This window comes from Aethalodelphis obliquidens, unplaced genomic scaffold (genome assembly GCF_003676395.1).
Source record: "Aethalodelphis obliquidens isolate GAN/ISIS:26980383/991018 unplaced genomic scaffold, ASM367639v1 scaffold48, whole genome shotgun sequence".
Classification (NCBI taxonomy): domain Eukaryota; kingdom Metazoa; phylum Chordata; class Mammalia; order Artiodactyla; family Delphinidae; genus Aethalodelphis; species Aethalodelphis obliquidens.
The window spans coordinates 2,682,030-2,698,430 of record NW_020837992.1 but is presented as its reverse complement, the minus strand read 5'-3'; the positions used below and the strand labels follow the sequence as shown (position 1 = coordinate 2,698,430).

Below are 16,401 nucleotides of genomic sequence, written 5' to 3'. Positions count from 1 at the left end.
TATTGCTGTAAAATGATAATTGTCTACAGAAATAGACAATATCTTCCAGTGGACATTTAAAAACAGGCCTCCCAGGCGCCAGCCTATCCCTGATGATATTTTTGCAACATAATTACAGGCAACACCACCAACCCTGAGATCAGTCAGCTGACAGTCTCCTGAAATCCCGCTGTCTCCAGCTAAAATTCAGTAACTGAACAATCACAGTATAGTGCTGTTTAGTGCACTATATGTTATTACATTATCTAAAGATAAAATATTTTAATATGACTCCCAAGAAAATATATGGCTTGATTAAAAAAATTTTTAAGGGCTTCCCTGGTGGCGCAGTGGTTGAGAGTCCGCCTGCCGATGCAGGGGACGCGGATTCGTGCTCCGTTCCGGGAAGAACCCACATGCCGCAGAGCGGCTGGGCCGGTGAGCCATGGCCGCTGAGCCTGCACGTCCGGAGCCTGTGCTCCGCAACGGGAGAGGCCACAACAGTGAGAGGCCCGCGTACCACAAACAAAATAATAATAATAATAATTTTTTTTTTAAAGCTAGTAAGAAAACCAATTGCAGGGAGTTCCCTGGTGCCCTACTGGTTAGGATTCCCGGCTTTCACTGCTGTGGCCCGGGTTCAGTCCCTGGTCGGGGAACTGAGATCCTGCAAGCTGCGCGGCATGGCCAAAAAAATCAAAAAAAACAGAAACAGAGTACCTTCCTGCTAGGAGGAATGGAACAGCCTAGAAGGCTGGTGCCCCTGGGCCTGAGGAATAAAATTAGCCTGGGTGGTTAATGTTAGTGTTTCTCCCCTTCCACAGGGTCTCTTTGACAATAGGAACTGTCTGACTTGGTTACTTCTCGTGAAAACACCTCAAACCCCTACCAGCTTGAACTCTCAGTTGAAATATTACATTTAAAGGCCAGACAGAACCCAAATGAATGGATGATTGCGTCACCTTTCAAATATCACTTAAAAAAATCTATGTAGTGAAGACTCAATTCCTTTGGGAAGGAGCAGGAATGAACTGTCACCCGTATCCTCCCTCGGCTTCAATTTTGTCTCTCTCCCTCTATTACTGGCTTCTCTGCTCTCTCCCAGGCTCCCCCTTCCCTTGTCTCCCCACCCCTTCTTCCCATAAAAAAAAAAAAAAAAAAAAAAAAAAAACAGAAACAAAATGCAGGAATGTGAGAACCAGTTGGCCAGAGAGAAAAAATATTCTAAACATAATTTGAAAGACTTTATGGCTATATTCATGTTTAGTTAGGTTGGGTTGACTAATATTGTCCAGTTATTGGTGTTTTCTTTTACAAAGTTAAATGAAAATAATCCCAAATAAGTAAATATTTTGTCATATTCAGAGCATAGTATAAGTTCCTTATTTTGAACATACTAGAACAAATTACTTATGTTGAACATTACAGAAATTATTTTCTCTTAGCTCCTATCAAAGAAATGTTGAGCAAGTAGATAGAAAACCTAGCTTTAAGGGAGCTCCAAATTGTGACCTGCCTGGGACACCCACATGTTTATCCATCCTTGACTCTGCACAGACTGTCATATGTGTGACTTTCAAGTACATTACCTAAGTTGTTGACTACCTCACAAATTACTCAGAAATCAAGTATGTATCTGGTTTTTAGGAGTTAGAAATCTGTGGGAAAAGTAACTAAGTCAAATATGAAATATTAACGAAGATTACCAGGCCAAAAATCAAACCAGCCTTCGATACAGGTTCAGGAAGGTGCAGGGGAGAGATGTCACCATTGCCTGAGGTATTCTCAGGGGACCCAATCCCAAGCCTGGAACACAGCCACTGATCTTCTCCCTTGGGACTCCCATGCTATGGAGGACAGAACAGCACATCACGTGCCCACCTAGGCTTCTACATTCTCTATCTTTTGCTTTGCTTAGCATCCAGGTTATCTTTTTCCTGTGTCAGGGTCAAAGATGGTGGCCAGAATCCTCTGGGATACCCCAGGGCATCACTAGAATTCTCCTACTCCTCCAGTGAGGCACAACTGCCCACTGCCTTCTCCAATCAAGGCAGATTCTTATTTTTTGAGCTCAATAAGTAAGACTCATCATGTCCACTTTTGGAATGAGGCAACTCTTGGAAAACATGCTAAGGATGCTATACTCTTCTTCTGAGAAGTCATCACCCTACTTTCCTCACACAGCTTAATTTTAAATATAATAACAAGCACAAGCTTTAGAGGTAGACATAGGTTTGAATCCCAGCTTTCTCAGCTCTTTTGATCCCCAGTTGTTCCTTCTGTAGAATGGGACAGCAATGCCTTCTCTGTGGGGCTGTTGAGCACACAGAAGTTTCAATAAACAGAAGCTCTTATTATTATTATACAATGTTGATTAAAACAAGAAGAGAAATACTCAGAATATAGAGTTTGGGATGATATGAAGGAACTAGTGAATTGAGAAGTTAATAGACCCGGACCCACCCTGGATTCTGCTCATTAGTGCCGTGGGTGCAGTTGAAGTTGCACAAAGTTGTGCAGTGTGGCAGACCAGCCAGGTTCATAGGTCTCTGTTGGGTAGGTGCACTGTGACCCTGACCCGGCTTCATCTTCAGTGGCCCGAAAACTCAATCCCATCCAGAAGTCATCTCAGGGAGGCTGACTTAGGCCCACAAACTCACAGAGGCCTGTGCATAAGACAAGATGGTCAGTGGGCCTGACACACATGTAAGCCTGACCAGCACATTCTCTCCCTGGAAGGAAGCTACCCAGGAAAAAGGTGATCAGAAGGTACTCAGAGAGTTGGGAATCTTAACAGAGAAGTTTGTTTTATAACTTGAAAATATAATGGTGTCAGGCCTTGTTAGTCAGCTGCAGAGTCTCCACAATAGGGACACCTGACAGACAGCCAGATATTCCCTTAAGACTAAGGTGTCTGCCAGACAGAAGCCAGAGATGTGTAGCCACTCTTCTCCTCTCAATGTCTCCTTTCTTTACTTCTAAGACTGACCAACTTCCCTTCAGATCAACACATTTCTTCTTTAGATATGTTCATACTCCAATCAGTCTAGTCTTCTACCTAGGAACCTCTCATTACATGTTGATTTTAGAGTTTAACACAGTATTTCCAAGTTCTTGGTGGAGGGGTGGGGGGTTGTCAGTGGGTAACTAAGGGTGGCCTATGGGTACAATAGTCTCTGGCTTGCTCCCCTCTTACAGAGTTGAAAGGTCATAGAAAATTAGAATCATCTGTGTTAGAAGGGAATGCCTTCATTATACAGATGCGACTTTCTCAGTGACACGTTGACAGTTGGGGCCACACACTCAGCTCTTTAAACCAAAAATTCTCCTCTACCCCTTTTCCTATCTTCTTTCCCTGGTTTTATTTGGGGTGGACGGGAGGGTATCCATGGAAGAAGGCAAATGTGGCAACAAAAGCAGTAAAAACTAGGGTATAATGTTTTCCCTGGATACTTCCAGGCTCAAAGCTAGCTGCAGACTCTTGGGTACAAGCCCGCAGAGGAGTGATTGACACGTTGCCCTTTGAGCCCACCAGCCTCTCTCCAGAGGGTTTCCTAGGGTACCTTGCTGCAGAAACTTCTGGCTGAATGCTTAGCTGGGTCACAGGCATTCCTGTGCTTCTGCTTCCTGTGCCCAAAGCAATCACCACAAAGTTATGATTACTTAAGTGAATCTGGAGTTTGGGGCTTAGGGACAGCTGCAGCCCCATGGCCTGACCCTTCTCTGGGTCCATCCCTCCCGTCCGTGCTCCTGGGCCACTTGCTGTATCATTTCAGTCTCCATTTCATGTTACAAAGCATTTTTCCACTTTCTTCCTAGCACAGGGGTGGAGGCTATGGAGATTATATAAACTTTCTCTTCTTTTTTTTTTTTTTTTTTGCCACGCAGTGCAGCTTGCAGGATCTCTTAGTTCCCCAACCAGGGACTGAACACAGGCCACAGCAGTGGGAGTGCCAAGTCCTAACCACTGGATCACCAGGGAATTCCCTAAACTCTTTCTCTTCTATTTGAAGTCAAGCTCCCAAGTTCTTAGGCGATTTCCTAGTGCTGGGTCACTTCTTTAATAAATATTTATTGAAATCATATGGTAGTCATCACCAACCTGAAATTAGTGATGTAATAAGCTATACACCACCTCCTCTAGGTAGGGCTCTTGCCAAAAACGTTTTTCCAGAATCTAATCTTGAGAAAACAATCAGACAACCCAGAACATGGGTTGACAACCCAGACTCTCTACAATACAACTCTTTAAAAAGAAAGTCAGTGTTATGAAAAGCAAAAAGAATGGCAAGGGATTACTGTAGATTAAAGCTCTCCAATAGAACCGTCAGTGATAAGGAAAACAGTCCACGTCTGAGCTGTTCAATATAGTGGCCACTATTACATGTGGCAACTGAGCACTTGAAACGTGGCCAGTGTGACTGATGAGCCGATTTTAAATTTATTTAATTTCCATTAATTTGAATATAAATAACCACATATGGCTACTGGCTCCTGTATTGGACACAGCATAGTTCTACATTAAAAAAAGACTAAAGAAACAAAACGACCAAATGCAATGCATGAACTTTTATTGGCTCCTGGATCAGAGGAAGGGAAGTGAGAAAAAAATATTTCAAGGGATATAGATAAATGTAAATTTTTTATGATATTATTGAGCTAAAGTTAATTTTTTTAGGTGTGATAAGGGTAACGGTATTGTTACCGAGTCTGAGCTCCTACTGCTTGCCGCACAACAGGCCAATAAATGGAGAGCTGAGTTCTTGGGGCACGGAATAGCGACTATATTTGGAAAGCCAGATGACCAAGAAGATGATGAACTAGTGTTCCAAAGAACCATCTTACCCTAGTTAGAATTCAGGCTTCTTTTATACTAACAGAGAAAGTGGTGTGGTTGGTTGTTGAAATGTCTTGGTGTTGGTGATGTAATCCTTTGTGCTTGCAGCTGTCCACATAGGTCAGATCACCATGTTTCTATAAACCTCCAACAGGACAAATGTTATTCTCTGTTCTGCAAATTTTTATCTCTATATGAACGGAAAAGTATTATACTTACTTTTAAAGGTCAGAGCCTGGACTTCCCTGGTGGCAGAAGTGGTTAAGAATCTGCCTGCCAATGCAGGGGACACGGGTTCAAGCTCTGGTCCGGGAAGATCCCACATGTCGCGGAGCAACTAAGCCCGTGCGCCACAACTACAGAGCCTGTGTGTGCTCTAGAGCCCACGAGCCACAACTATTGAGCCCACGTGCCACAACTACTAAAGCCCATGTGCCTAGAGCCCGTGCCGTGCAACAAGAGAAGCCACTGCAATGAGAAGCCCACGCACCACAACTAGAGAAAGCCCGCGCACAGCAACGAAGACCCAATGCAGCCAAAAATAAATAAATAAATTTATTTTAAAAATAAATAAATAAAGGTCTGAGCCTTGAGAATGCACTATCCTGTATATTTCAGGTGATAGGCAACATTCTTAACTTACAGCAAAAGTAATAGAATACAAAGGTTAAAGTAAAAGAAACAGATCTAATATGGAGTCAGATTTGTTCTTCCTTATACAGTATTTTGGTTTTATAGGAGAATTTAATTATTAGGGCCTATGTACTAAAGTATTTAGGGATGAAGTGTGTGCTACTTACTTTCAAAAGGTTTGATATGTATACACAAAGAGACAAAGCAGATGAGGCAAAATGTCAGTAATTGAAAATCCAGCTTTAGGACATACCGATATACATTATACTCTTCTTTTAACATTTCTATGGGTTTGAAATTTTAAAAAAAAAAGTGGGAAGTAAAAAGGAGAGAGGCAGGCACCAATTGGAAGTGTGATAGTAACAGAGCAAGGCTGACCACTTCCCCAGCTTCCAAAAAGCTGTGTTCCAAACATGTACATGTAAATCTGCTGTTGGCACTCTGAATGTGCTTTCCCTCTCTCTTATTTATGACTGTCTATCTGGGAGACTGAAGCTTACTATCGAAGAAATACAATACCCCTACCCCCACCAAAGGAATTGTCACTCCTTTAATAGAAACTCTGTGACTTGGGGGGATACCAGGAACTTGCTAATCTTCTCTCTGAAATCCTCACTCTTCACACTTCTGATTTGGCAAACTTAAAGTAGCTCCTCTTACAGACAACCGGGCCCAAAGCCAAAATTTTGTATTTGAAATGCTTGTTTACTTTGCAATGTATTATTTTGCATATAAGTTAAATAATTTTAAATTGGTCACACAGTTAAAGGAACACAGATCAAACCGATTGTAAATGCTCCAGGGGATGAATAAGGGCTGCAATAATAAGGGAAATATTCCTAAATCGGTTGATGCATAAGTCAGGCTTTAAAGCAGCATTTCTCAAAGTGGAATCTGGTCTGGGTATCACCTCAGTACTCGACAAAAAGGCAGATTCCCCTGGGTTCTACCACAGCCCTGCAGAGTCGGAATGTTCATATTTAACAAGCATCCCCAAGTAATTCTTATGCACACTAAAGTTTGAGAACCCAAAGTATGGTAAGATTTAGGTGTGTGAAAAGAAGCCTGAAGGGTATTCTGATAGGTGAAGCACCCTGAGCGAAGATACAAAGTAAAAAATGAAATTGGGCTTTTAAAGAGCAGAAGGAACATCACCGTTTGGAGGGGGAAGATTCCCGTTTGAGATCAGGTGAGATAGAGTTGTTAGGTAGGGTGGGGCTTTGGACACCAATTCAGGAAGGTTGGACAATTTTTGGATAATTGGTAGACAATGAAGGAACAGTGATGTTTTAGGAAAATCATCCTGGCTGGTTGTACAGGATGCACTGAAGATTTTAAAACACTAAAATCAGGGAGATCAATAAACAGGTTTCTGAAGATGATCCAGGTGCGAATAATGAAAGCCTGAACATGAAAGTGGCACTGGATACAAAGCATAAAGGATGGGTGGGAGAAATGTCTTTGAAGGAAGGATCAGTAGGATGTGGTGACTGACTTTTTAAAATGGAGGGGCTGTAGAGGAATGTGTGTAAGAGGAAATATTAATAATGCTCACTACTACACACTACTATATATAAAATAGATAACTAATAAGGACCTACTGTATAGCACAGGGAACTCTGCTCAATACTCTGTAATGACCTATATGGGAAAAGAATCTAAAAAAGAGTAGATATGTGTATATGTATAACTGATTCACTTTGCTGTGCACCTGAAACTAACACAACACTGTAAAGCAACCATACTCGAATAAAATTTTTTTTAAATGCTCAAGGTCTACAAGCAAAAACAAAAACCTAATAACATAGTTTTAAAATTGGCTAAGGAGTTGAATAGATTTTTCTCCAAAGAAGACATACAAATGGCCAAAAAATACATGAAAAATCGTTGAATGTCACTAATCATCAGGGAAATACAAATCAAAACCACAATGAGATATCACTTCACACCTATCAGGATGGCTATTATTAAAAAAAAAAAAAAAGACAACAAGTGTTGGTGAGGATGTGGAGAAATTGGAACCCTTGTACACTGTTGGTTGGAGTGCAAAATGTTGCAGCCACTATGGAAAACAGTATGAAGTTTCCTCAAAAAACTAAAAATAGAACTATCATATGATCCAACAATCCTATTTCTGGGAATTTATCCAAGAGAATTGAAATCAGGATCTCAAAGAGATGTTGACACTTCCATGTTCATTGCAGCACTATTTACAATAGCCAGGATAAGGAAGCAACCTAAATGTCTATCAAATGATGAGTTTAAAAAGTAGTATATGCATACAATAGAATATTATTCAGCCATTACAAAGAAGGAAATTCTGCAATAAGCGACAACATAGATGAACCTTAAAAACATTATGCTAAGTGTAATACCCAAGTCACAGAAAGACAACTACTGCATGATTCCACTCATACGAGGTATCTAAAATAGTCAAATTTATAGAGTCAAAGAGTGGAAGAAATAGTGGTTGCTAAGAGCTGGGGGGAGGGGGAAATGGGGAGTTACTAATCAGTGGGCTTAAGGTTCAGTTAAGCAAGATGAATAAATTCTAGAGATCTGCTGTACAACACTGTACCTCTCTTGCACACTTAAAATTTTGTATTTTTTGTATTGTATTGAATACTTTAAAACATAAGAGGTAGATCTCATGTTAAGTGTTCCTACCACAATAAAATAAAAATGTTCAGGTCTGAAGCCTGAGTGAAAGGAAGAAATGATGAGGCCAGTGACAGAAATAGCTGTTTTTGTGGTGATGCAGTGAGAGGGAGGCTCTGGCACGACAGCCAAATGGAGGCACCTTTATAGCAGTTGAACAGAACTGACTGGAGATAAAGATATAAATAAAATTTAGACAAAGAGAAATTTGAAGCCAAGGCAATTCACTAAAGTAAAAAGTTTAAAGAATGATCAGCTCAAGGACCAAGACTGAAGCCTTAGGAAATTCTTAGGGAGTGATGGGATGGAAGGAAACCATGAAAGAAAAAGGCGATCATCACAGAAGTAGGAGGATAAACAAGAAAAAGTGTCACAGAAGCCGCGTGAGAAACAAATTTCAAGGAGTTGTCAACTATGTTAAAGCCAATGGGAATTGAGAAAAGACCATTGGAAAGGGAACTGAGACATTCGGAAAAGATGAGTAGCCTAGCCTGAACTTCCTTACCTGGGTAACAAATATTTTGGGCTAAATACATTCATTGTGAACCGTGCTGATGTTCTCTCCTCACAGAACGTAAGAGGTAGCCTATCAAGAGATCTAACCAGGGCTGTTTTCCCATTGCCCTGTTGCTTTTACTTCTATTCCTGGGAAAAGTATAGAAAATGGAACTTATTTTCTTTGCCGTGAAGCTCATGTCCCCTTAACTGCTACCTAAAGGGCAGGCAGGTCAGAAAAGTTACAGGCTAAAAAATTAAAAGTATTTGCAAAACTGTAGTTTAATCGTTATTCATGAGCAACAGCAACAACTGGAGGAGGGCTGCCAGTGTACTCCAATTAGCTTCCAGCCCAAATGATGTGATGACTAGAGATTGTGGAAGTGAGGATGAGGAACCGTCTGTTGTTTTCTGTCTTTACTGCAGTAGCTAGTTATTAAATATTAATAACTAACATTTAACGACACGGGTTTTCCTAAGAGTCAGCCTTTTAATCTGTCCTTGAATTTGACTGATATTGGGTCTTTGGGGAAAAATATAAGAGCTAGGCTTCATCATGTTCACAAGATCCTGGATATGTCCATTCAACTGAAAGAATAGGAAATAGATTTGGAGCATGAGGGATGAGGCTTGAGCTTTTATTAGTGGAATAATGTATGGCATCTATGGAATAATTTTTAATCTTAGCTCCATAAAACTTTTAAAGATAGTGAGAAATCTACCTGGGGACGGATTTAGGCAGGTGAAATCATGTCGAACAAATCGCTTCTGAAGGATCTTCTCTATTCCAGAATTATTTTAAAATAAGATTCCAAACGGTTGAAAGGATTTGAAACTTTGCGTACTTTTTTTAAAAAGAAAAATAGTGCATTAACTACACTTCCCAGGAGGCCAGGCGGGCGAGTCTCCTCACTCGCCTACTTCTCTTCACCGCGAGGTAAGATGGGAAATGTAGTGCCTCAAGCAACGCTGCACGTGACGCACGCGGAGGAAGGCGAGAGGGACTGCGCCGCCTGGTGCGGTATGGGGTCTGGGGAGTCTGGTTGTGAACGTCTTTTTCCCCGGAATTTGGTTTTTGCAGTGCGGGGAGGGCTCCCATCTTCTCCCTGACCGTGAAATGAGCTGGCCCGGGTTCATTTGCCCGCCGGAGCAACGCCGGGGAAGTCCCGGTGGGTGAGACACCGTGGTGCCTCATCTAGTTTCTCGGTAGCCGGGCGGGGAGGGGGAGAAGGTGAGAACAGCAGGGGGCTAGCAGCTTGCACCCTGCGCCCCACCCAGGCTGCGGCCGCCCGGGGAGGAAGCGCGTATAGGTTGAGTGCGAAGTTTCCTTTTTTGCTTTCTCGTCAGAGAAGCCCCAACGGGCGGTTCGGCGGGAATGCCAAACTTCAGTTTGAGCGGGGTCGCGAGCCAAAGGGTTTAAAATAAGTTACTCCCCCCACTTCCCGCCGCCGTATAACGTCCATCCCGCTAGCCATGGGCAGCCGCGATCACCTGTTCAAAGTGCTGGTGGTGGGTGACGCCGCAGTGGGCAAGACGTCCTTGGTGCAGCGATATTCCCAGGACAGCTTCAGCAAACACTACAAGTCCACGGTGGGAGGTGAGACGTCGCTGCGGGGGCGGGGTAGACAAGAGGCCGGGATCACGGGACTTGAGCCGCGGACTCAAGTGGGGTGGGGAACGGGGGATTTGGTGTCTTTGGGTCCTTCCCCGGGCCTGGAAATAGGTGTCTGGGATCCTGAAGGGAGGCATGCTGGTGTTTGATTTGCATGCCACTCTTGGGTTTCCCCCAATTAAGTTTTCCCAGCCTGAGCTGATTGTCTGGAAAGAGAGCAAAACTGTGACGATGGGAAATGAGGGCGGGTGGATGAGAAAATGAGCGATTGCTGCGTTTCGCTAGGGAACTCAAGTCTCCTCCTGCAGCCTTCCTAGCGGTCACAGGCACATCTCTGCGATCAGCAGAAGCAGCTGAGACCCTCTGGAGCGCCTGGTTAGGTACCAGTTGGGGCTGTTGTCCTGCCTCTCACGGGAGTTACAGACAGCTGTTGAAGGAACAGAAAGGTGTTTAACCTGGCCTCAAGGAGCCTAGCTTTGTTATGGAAATACCTGCCTGGGAGGGCCCCTTGGCCACACAATCAGATGCTTATCAGGGCTGAAGAGCTGTGTGTTTTTTGTCCATCGATTGCTTAAATAAAGACTAGGAATTCTTCCTAGTGTAAAATATACCACTTTTCTGACCTATCTTCCCCCACACACACACCTTTTTCTCTCAAACTGGGGAGATGAAGGAGGCAGGGAATACAAAGAGTTAATTTCTTTCTTTCCAGTTTGGCCTTTGGACTCAACTGTCTTTTCAGAAGTAGAAAAATGCCTTCTAATTAGAAGTTTAGATGGGAAGAGCTGGTGAAGAGGGAAAGTAACAAACATTTATTTATCTCCATTAAAAGAACATTTTTTAAGGAAAAAAATTGCAGTAATGTAAGTTTTGAAATTGTGTGCTAGTGTTCATTCTGGAATTTTTTTAAATTAACATGCATTTACATTGCAGTTAAAACACCCTCCTTAAGAACATTCATCAAGGGCTTCCCTGGTGGCGCAGTGGTTGAAAGTCCGCCTGCCGATGCAGGGGACACGGGTTCGTGCTCCGGTCCGGGAAGATCCCACATGCCGCGGAGCGGCTGGGCCCCTGAGCCATGGCCGCTGGGCCTGCGCGTCTGGAGCCTGTGCTCCGCAATGGGAGAGCACAACAGTGAGAGGCCCGCGTACCGCAAAAAAAAAAAGAGCATTCATCAAAATTAAGTGTTTAAAGTTTCAAACAAACAAAAGTTTCAAAGATTGTTTCCTGACCATTCTGCCCCACACTGCTCAATAATATGAGCTTCCCTATTTCATGAATTTGGTTTAAAAGTATCCCACTAACTTTTAGCAATTGTTGTAGTTTTCCTTTAGTAGAGAATATAATTGACTGGCTAATTTTTTGTTCAGTGTTTATTCTTAATTTTCCATAGCTTTTATTTCTGTCATAGACGTGGAGAAATGTATTTCCAAATCTCAGAAATTATCCTGTTGCTGTCCTTATCAAAAGCTCTCCCCCGTAGCCTTAACTCATGGACTCAGCATCTACAGATGTGGCAGTAGATTCCAGCACTGTTCTTAAGCGTCATCCATGGAGTATCTTCTTCCTGGTGAATCCTCTGGGACCTTTTCACTTTATCCCATTCCTGCCCAAGATAATTCCTACGGCCTTATGGAGAATGTAGAATTCCCTGAGGGTGTGTTTTTCTCATAATACAGTTGGACTAGAAACCAACACTGAAATGTGGAAGATGCAAAAGCCAACCCACTTACCTCATTTCCCTCTTCTACCCCATCATCCCTTCCCTGAGAAAACCCCCTAAATCTCCCAGAAACTGTTTAACCTGAGATTAGGAGTTGTTTTTATAATTACTCCCATCCTCCTATCCCCAGCCTTAGAGACAAGTAGGATCAAATACATTGATTTGATGAGAGAGTAAAAACTGGAGATGCCTTCAGAGATGCATGTGAATTACCTGTCCCACACTTAATACATGAGTGTGGGCTCATCTCAGTCCATTGAGGGCTTAAAAGTAACCAAACAAATAAATAATGAATGAATGAATGGGATTGGAGTTGTGTGTCTCTAGGGTTGTAATTGCATATTTGATATGACTTTGTGGATTTTTTAAGGTAAATTTAATTCAAGTATATTATACATAAATTTTCAGTGGATTTTGCTCTGAAGGTTCTCCAGTGGTCTGACTCAGAGATGGTGCGCCTCCAGCTGTGGGATATTGCAGGTAGGATGGATAAGACTGGACAAGAACAAGGAAGACATTTTGGTTTAACCAACAAGCTCTCAGAGAAAGAATGGGACAGGGAAACCAGAAGTTTTTTCCTGAAGCTGGAATGATTGAACTGCTCTGAGGACATATAAGCTGAATAGATGTAGAGCTTTTGTAGATGTTTTCTGTAGATGTTTTGCCCTGAATAAATGTAGAGCAGTCTCTGTGTGGGTGAGGGTCTGGCAAAGTAGTGAACTGTCCAGACCGTAGGTAGATGCTCCCACAGCAGGGGGAGGGGGTGCTCTTTCTAGGTTTTCAGCTGACCTTGGTGAGAAACAAGAAAAGAGAAGACAATAATAATAATAGCTATCCTTATTTATTATGTGCCAAGCACTTTTCTGAGCATTTTAGATTCACTGACTCATTATTAATCCTTACAACTATCCTATGATAAAAAGCTACTGCTTGTTTCCCCACTTTACAGATGCTTAATCTGAAGCACCGAAAGCTTGACTTGTCTAAAGTCACATAGATAGTAAATGACAGAGCAGGGATTTGGAATTGGGTGATCTGGGCGCAGAATCTGGACTCACCCACTACGCATACTGCCCTCTTTCCCACAATGAAGATGGAAAGGGCAGGGTGTCAGGGAGGGTTCCAAGGCTGGCTCTCAGGATCACCTTCTCAAGAACCGTCTCCTTACTTCCCAGGGCAGGAGCGCTTCACCTCTATGACCCGACTTTACTATCGGGATGCATCTGCCTGTGTTATTATGTTTGATGTTACCAACGCCACTACCTTCAGCAACAGCCAAAGATGGAAACAGGACCTGGACAGCAAGCTCACACTGCCTAATGGAGAGCCGGTGCCCTGCCTGCTCTTAGCCAACAAGGTATGTGGTTGATCTTGGAAAATGGCCCCTGGCCTCAATCCGTGGGCAGAGAGTAAGCATGTCTAAACTGCACTCTGATTGTGGGTATCCACTTGCCCTTCTCTACCTCCTTTCAAGAGATGTTGAGACTTTCTTTGGGAAGAATGTTGGCTGTAGATTTCAGATGCTGCTGTTCTAGCCATGGGTGGAACTGTTTTAAATCCACACGTATCTGAGCAATGTTTCTATTCCCAGGAAGTTTATGGTGTTGCCTTTTATTTATTTTCTTTGCCAGTGTGATCTGTCCCCTTGGGCAGTGAGCCGAGACCAGGTTGACCGGTTCAGTAAAGAGAATGGTTTCACAGGTTGGACAGAAACATCAGTCAAGGAGAACAAAAATATTAATGAGGCCATGAGGTGAGTAGCTCATCCTGTTCTAGGGATAGGCACGCAGATTTACCCATCTTCCACTGCAGCCCCTTGGACCTCCTTTCCTTGTTTCTGAGCAAACAAGAACAGACTGAGCCACTGGAATGCCAGCTCCTGAAGGTCAGGGATGCTGTCTTCTCTCCTGAGATAATTGGGGACAAAGGGGCATTTAAACCTTGTGACTTTACTGAGTGCCACCTGGTGACAAGACAGATAATATCTGCCGTTTCTCCATCCAGCTTCTCAGGCTTGTTTTTTATTTGTTTTTTAGAGTCCTCATTGAGAAGATGATGAGCAATTCCAGGGAAGATATGTCTTTGTCCACCCAAGGGAACTACATCAACCTGCAGACCAAGCCCTCTTCCAGCTGGGCCTGCTGCTAGTAGCGTTTGGCTTGTTTTCCCTCCCAGTTCTAGGAGATCCTTCTCTTCCCTTTGGTTGCCCACCCAGCAGTTTTACTAAGTACATTTGAACTGTCTGCTGCTGACGGTCCAGTAAGGAGGGCCATCATCACTAAGAAAAGACACGTGGGACCCATGGGCATTTCTGCTGCCTCTGCTGCAAGTTGCCTGTCACTTGCTGCTGGCTCACGGGGCCCAGTCAGTGCCTTCTGTCCAAAAAAGATCATCTCATCTCTCAATTTGTGATCTGGGATTTTGTGGGAAGGATTAGAAGTCAGCATCTGTGTTTTACGGATCATAATTCTCACCTACTTTTGAGCATATTTTTCCATTTAATGTATATTGATATCTCAATCTGATAGGACTTCAGATTGCAAGGAAAATGAGATCAAAGGTCATTTCCCAAATTCCTTGTTGATCAGTGCTTTCAGATTCTTTCTGTCTTGGACTTTGAATTTAAACACCTGATTCTGAGATACAGGAGAAATGGGGCTGGATATCTATGGGTTTAGGGCTACTGGAGGTAAACCAAAAGTCACTATTTCTTTAAGCTTCTCAAGTCATATTAGCTTTCTTTTGTCTTGGTTTTAAAAATAGTTAACCTTTTAAATGATCTGTCTTTGGTTAGAGCGATTCTTTCCCCAAAAAATTAATTCTCACTTTAAGGTTTTCTAGTGTCTCTCTCCCAGTGGGATGGGGACAGGGTTTGCAGGTTGATGTCTTGCCACGTAATGCTGCAAGTGACATCAGCTGGCTGTGGTACCCTGAACTAGGTCTATTCCTCACAGCTCTGGGAGTCTGAATGGAAGAAGAGGGTCAGGTTAACAGAACAAAATCCTACGGGGCAACTTGCTTAGGAGCACTTTGGGTGTCTAGCACTTAACAGCCATAGAAAATAAATATTATGTGTAGACCTTTGCCTGGGGGTGGAGAGTAGATAGACAGAAAATCATTAGGTAATTTAAGTGCTAAATTGGGTGGAGTTTTTAGTATCAAATCACTTCTAGACAGTTTAATTTGTTAAATTCTCACAGGATGGTGATTTATAACCTGCCCAACGTTATGAATATTCTTAGTGAGCTCAGGCTTAGAGCTCTTTGAGAGACACTTACCTAAATAAGTGTTCTAAGTCAGTGGTTCCCAAATCTGACTAATGAGAACCACCTGGGAAGTTTAACGATTTTAAAATAAAATGTTTTAAGATTTCTGTTTCCCAACCTCAAACCTACTGAACCAAAATGTCCAGGGATGAAGCTTGGGGATTTGTTGTTGTTTTTCAGAGTTTCCCAGGCAATTCTGCTCAGCCCGGTTTGGAAACCCTTGCTGGAGAACGTGGTAAAGATGCAGAGACCCGGGCCTTCCCTGGGCTTCTGTAGGCTCCATTAATTCTCCAGGTGATTTTGACACACACCAGACTTTGAAAAGCACTGTCCTAAGAGAGCTCAGAGGCCAAATATCAGAGCCTTCGGTGGTTTGTTTGTTTTTAATGCCAGTTGTTATAAATTTTGCACAATCTTCTGAGACCTTCAGGTTCTCTTTTGTATTACTCTTTCCAGGTAGGGTTTTTATTACAATGATTCTGAAAATAATAGTGGAATAACAAGTTCTCTGTGAAAATAAAATTGATTTTTATTCACTGGTTTGAACCCCTGAAAAATCACAAATAAATGGGAAATAAGTATTGTATTGATAGTAGTTATTGGCCTTCAATGTGACTTTGTTATTTTATACTGATAGAGTATTGTGGAAATGGAGACTTTATTTTTTAAATACCTTCTTTAAAAATGAAGGTAAGGGCTTCCCTGGTGGCGCAGTGGTTGAGAGTCCGCCTGCCGATGCAGGGGACACAGGTTCGTGCCCTGGTCCGGGAAGATCCCACACGCCACAGAGCGGCTGGGCCCGTGAGCCATGGCCGCTGAGCCTGCGCGTCCAGAGCCTGTGCTCCGCAATGGGAGAGGCCACAACAGTGAGAGGCCCGCGTACCGCAAAAAAAAAAAAAAAAAAGAAGGTAAGTGTTATTCTGTTTATCTGTTAATTTACCAGTACTGATTGCCTCATTCCAATTCAGAACTTGATGTAACTTCTCAAATACTGCAATGGTGACCATTTAAAAAACTTGAATATGCTTTCTTTTCCCACTTGCTGACTCAGGATATTCCTGCCTTTTCAAGCATTGCTAGAGGCTGGCCTGCCAGCCCTTCTGGATTTTCTCTCCCAGTTGGTCAACGTTATGGCCCTGAAACTAATTAAAGAAGAAAGTGAAATATTTCTCCTTATGTTCCTATCTATAAAGAAAAG

General features: G+C 42.8%; 1 protein-coding gene across 4 annotated transcripts; it reads left to right on the top strand.

Annotated features, from left to right (window-relative positions):
- The first annotated feature begins 9,624 nt into the window (after window positions 1-9,624).
- On the top strand, window positions 9,625-15,798 carry RAB29 (RAB29, member RAS oncogene family). 4 transcript variants are annotated; one of them, XM_027082770.1, is made up of 5 exons: window positions 9,625-10,199; window positions 12,346-12,417; window positions 13,113-13,294; window positions 13,569-13,690; window positions 13,974-15,798. In XM_027082770.1, the coding sequence occupies exons 1-5, from the start codon at window positions 10,076-10,078 to the stop codon at window positions 14,083-14,085; spliced, it is 612 nt and encodes a 203-aa protein (XP_026938571.1). In that variant the 5' UTR covers window positions 9,625-10,075; the 3' UTR covers window positions 14,086-15,798. The 4 variants fall into 4 exon arrangements, with proteins under 4 accessions (XP_026938571.1, XP_026938572.1, XP_026938575.1 ...); XM_027082774.1 differs by having other exon boundaries at window positions 10,097-10,199; window positions 12,363-12,417; XM_027082772.1 differs by lacking the exon at window positions 9,625-10,199 and adding an exon at window positions 11,717-11,784.
- The last annotated feature ends 603 nt before the right edge of the window (window positions 15,799-16,401 follow it).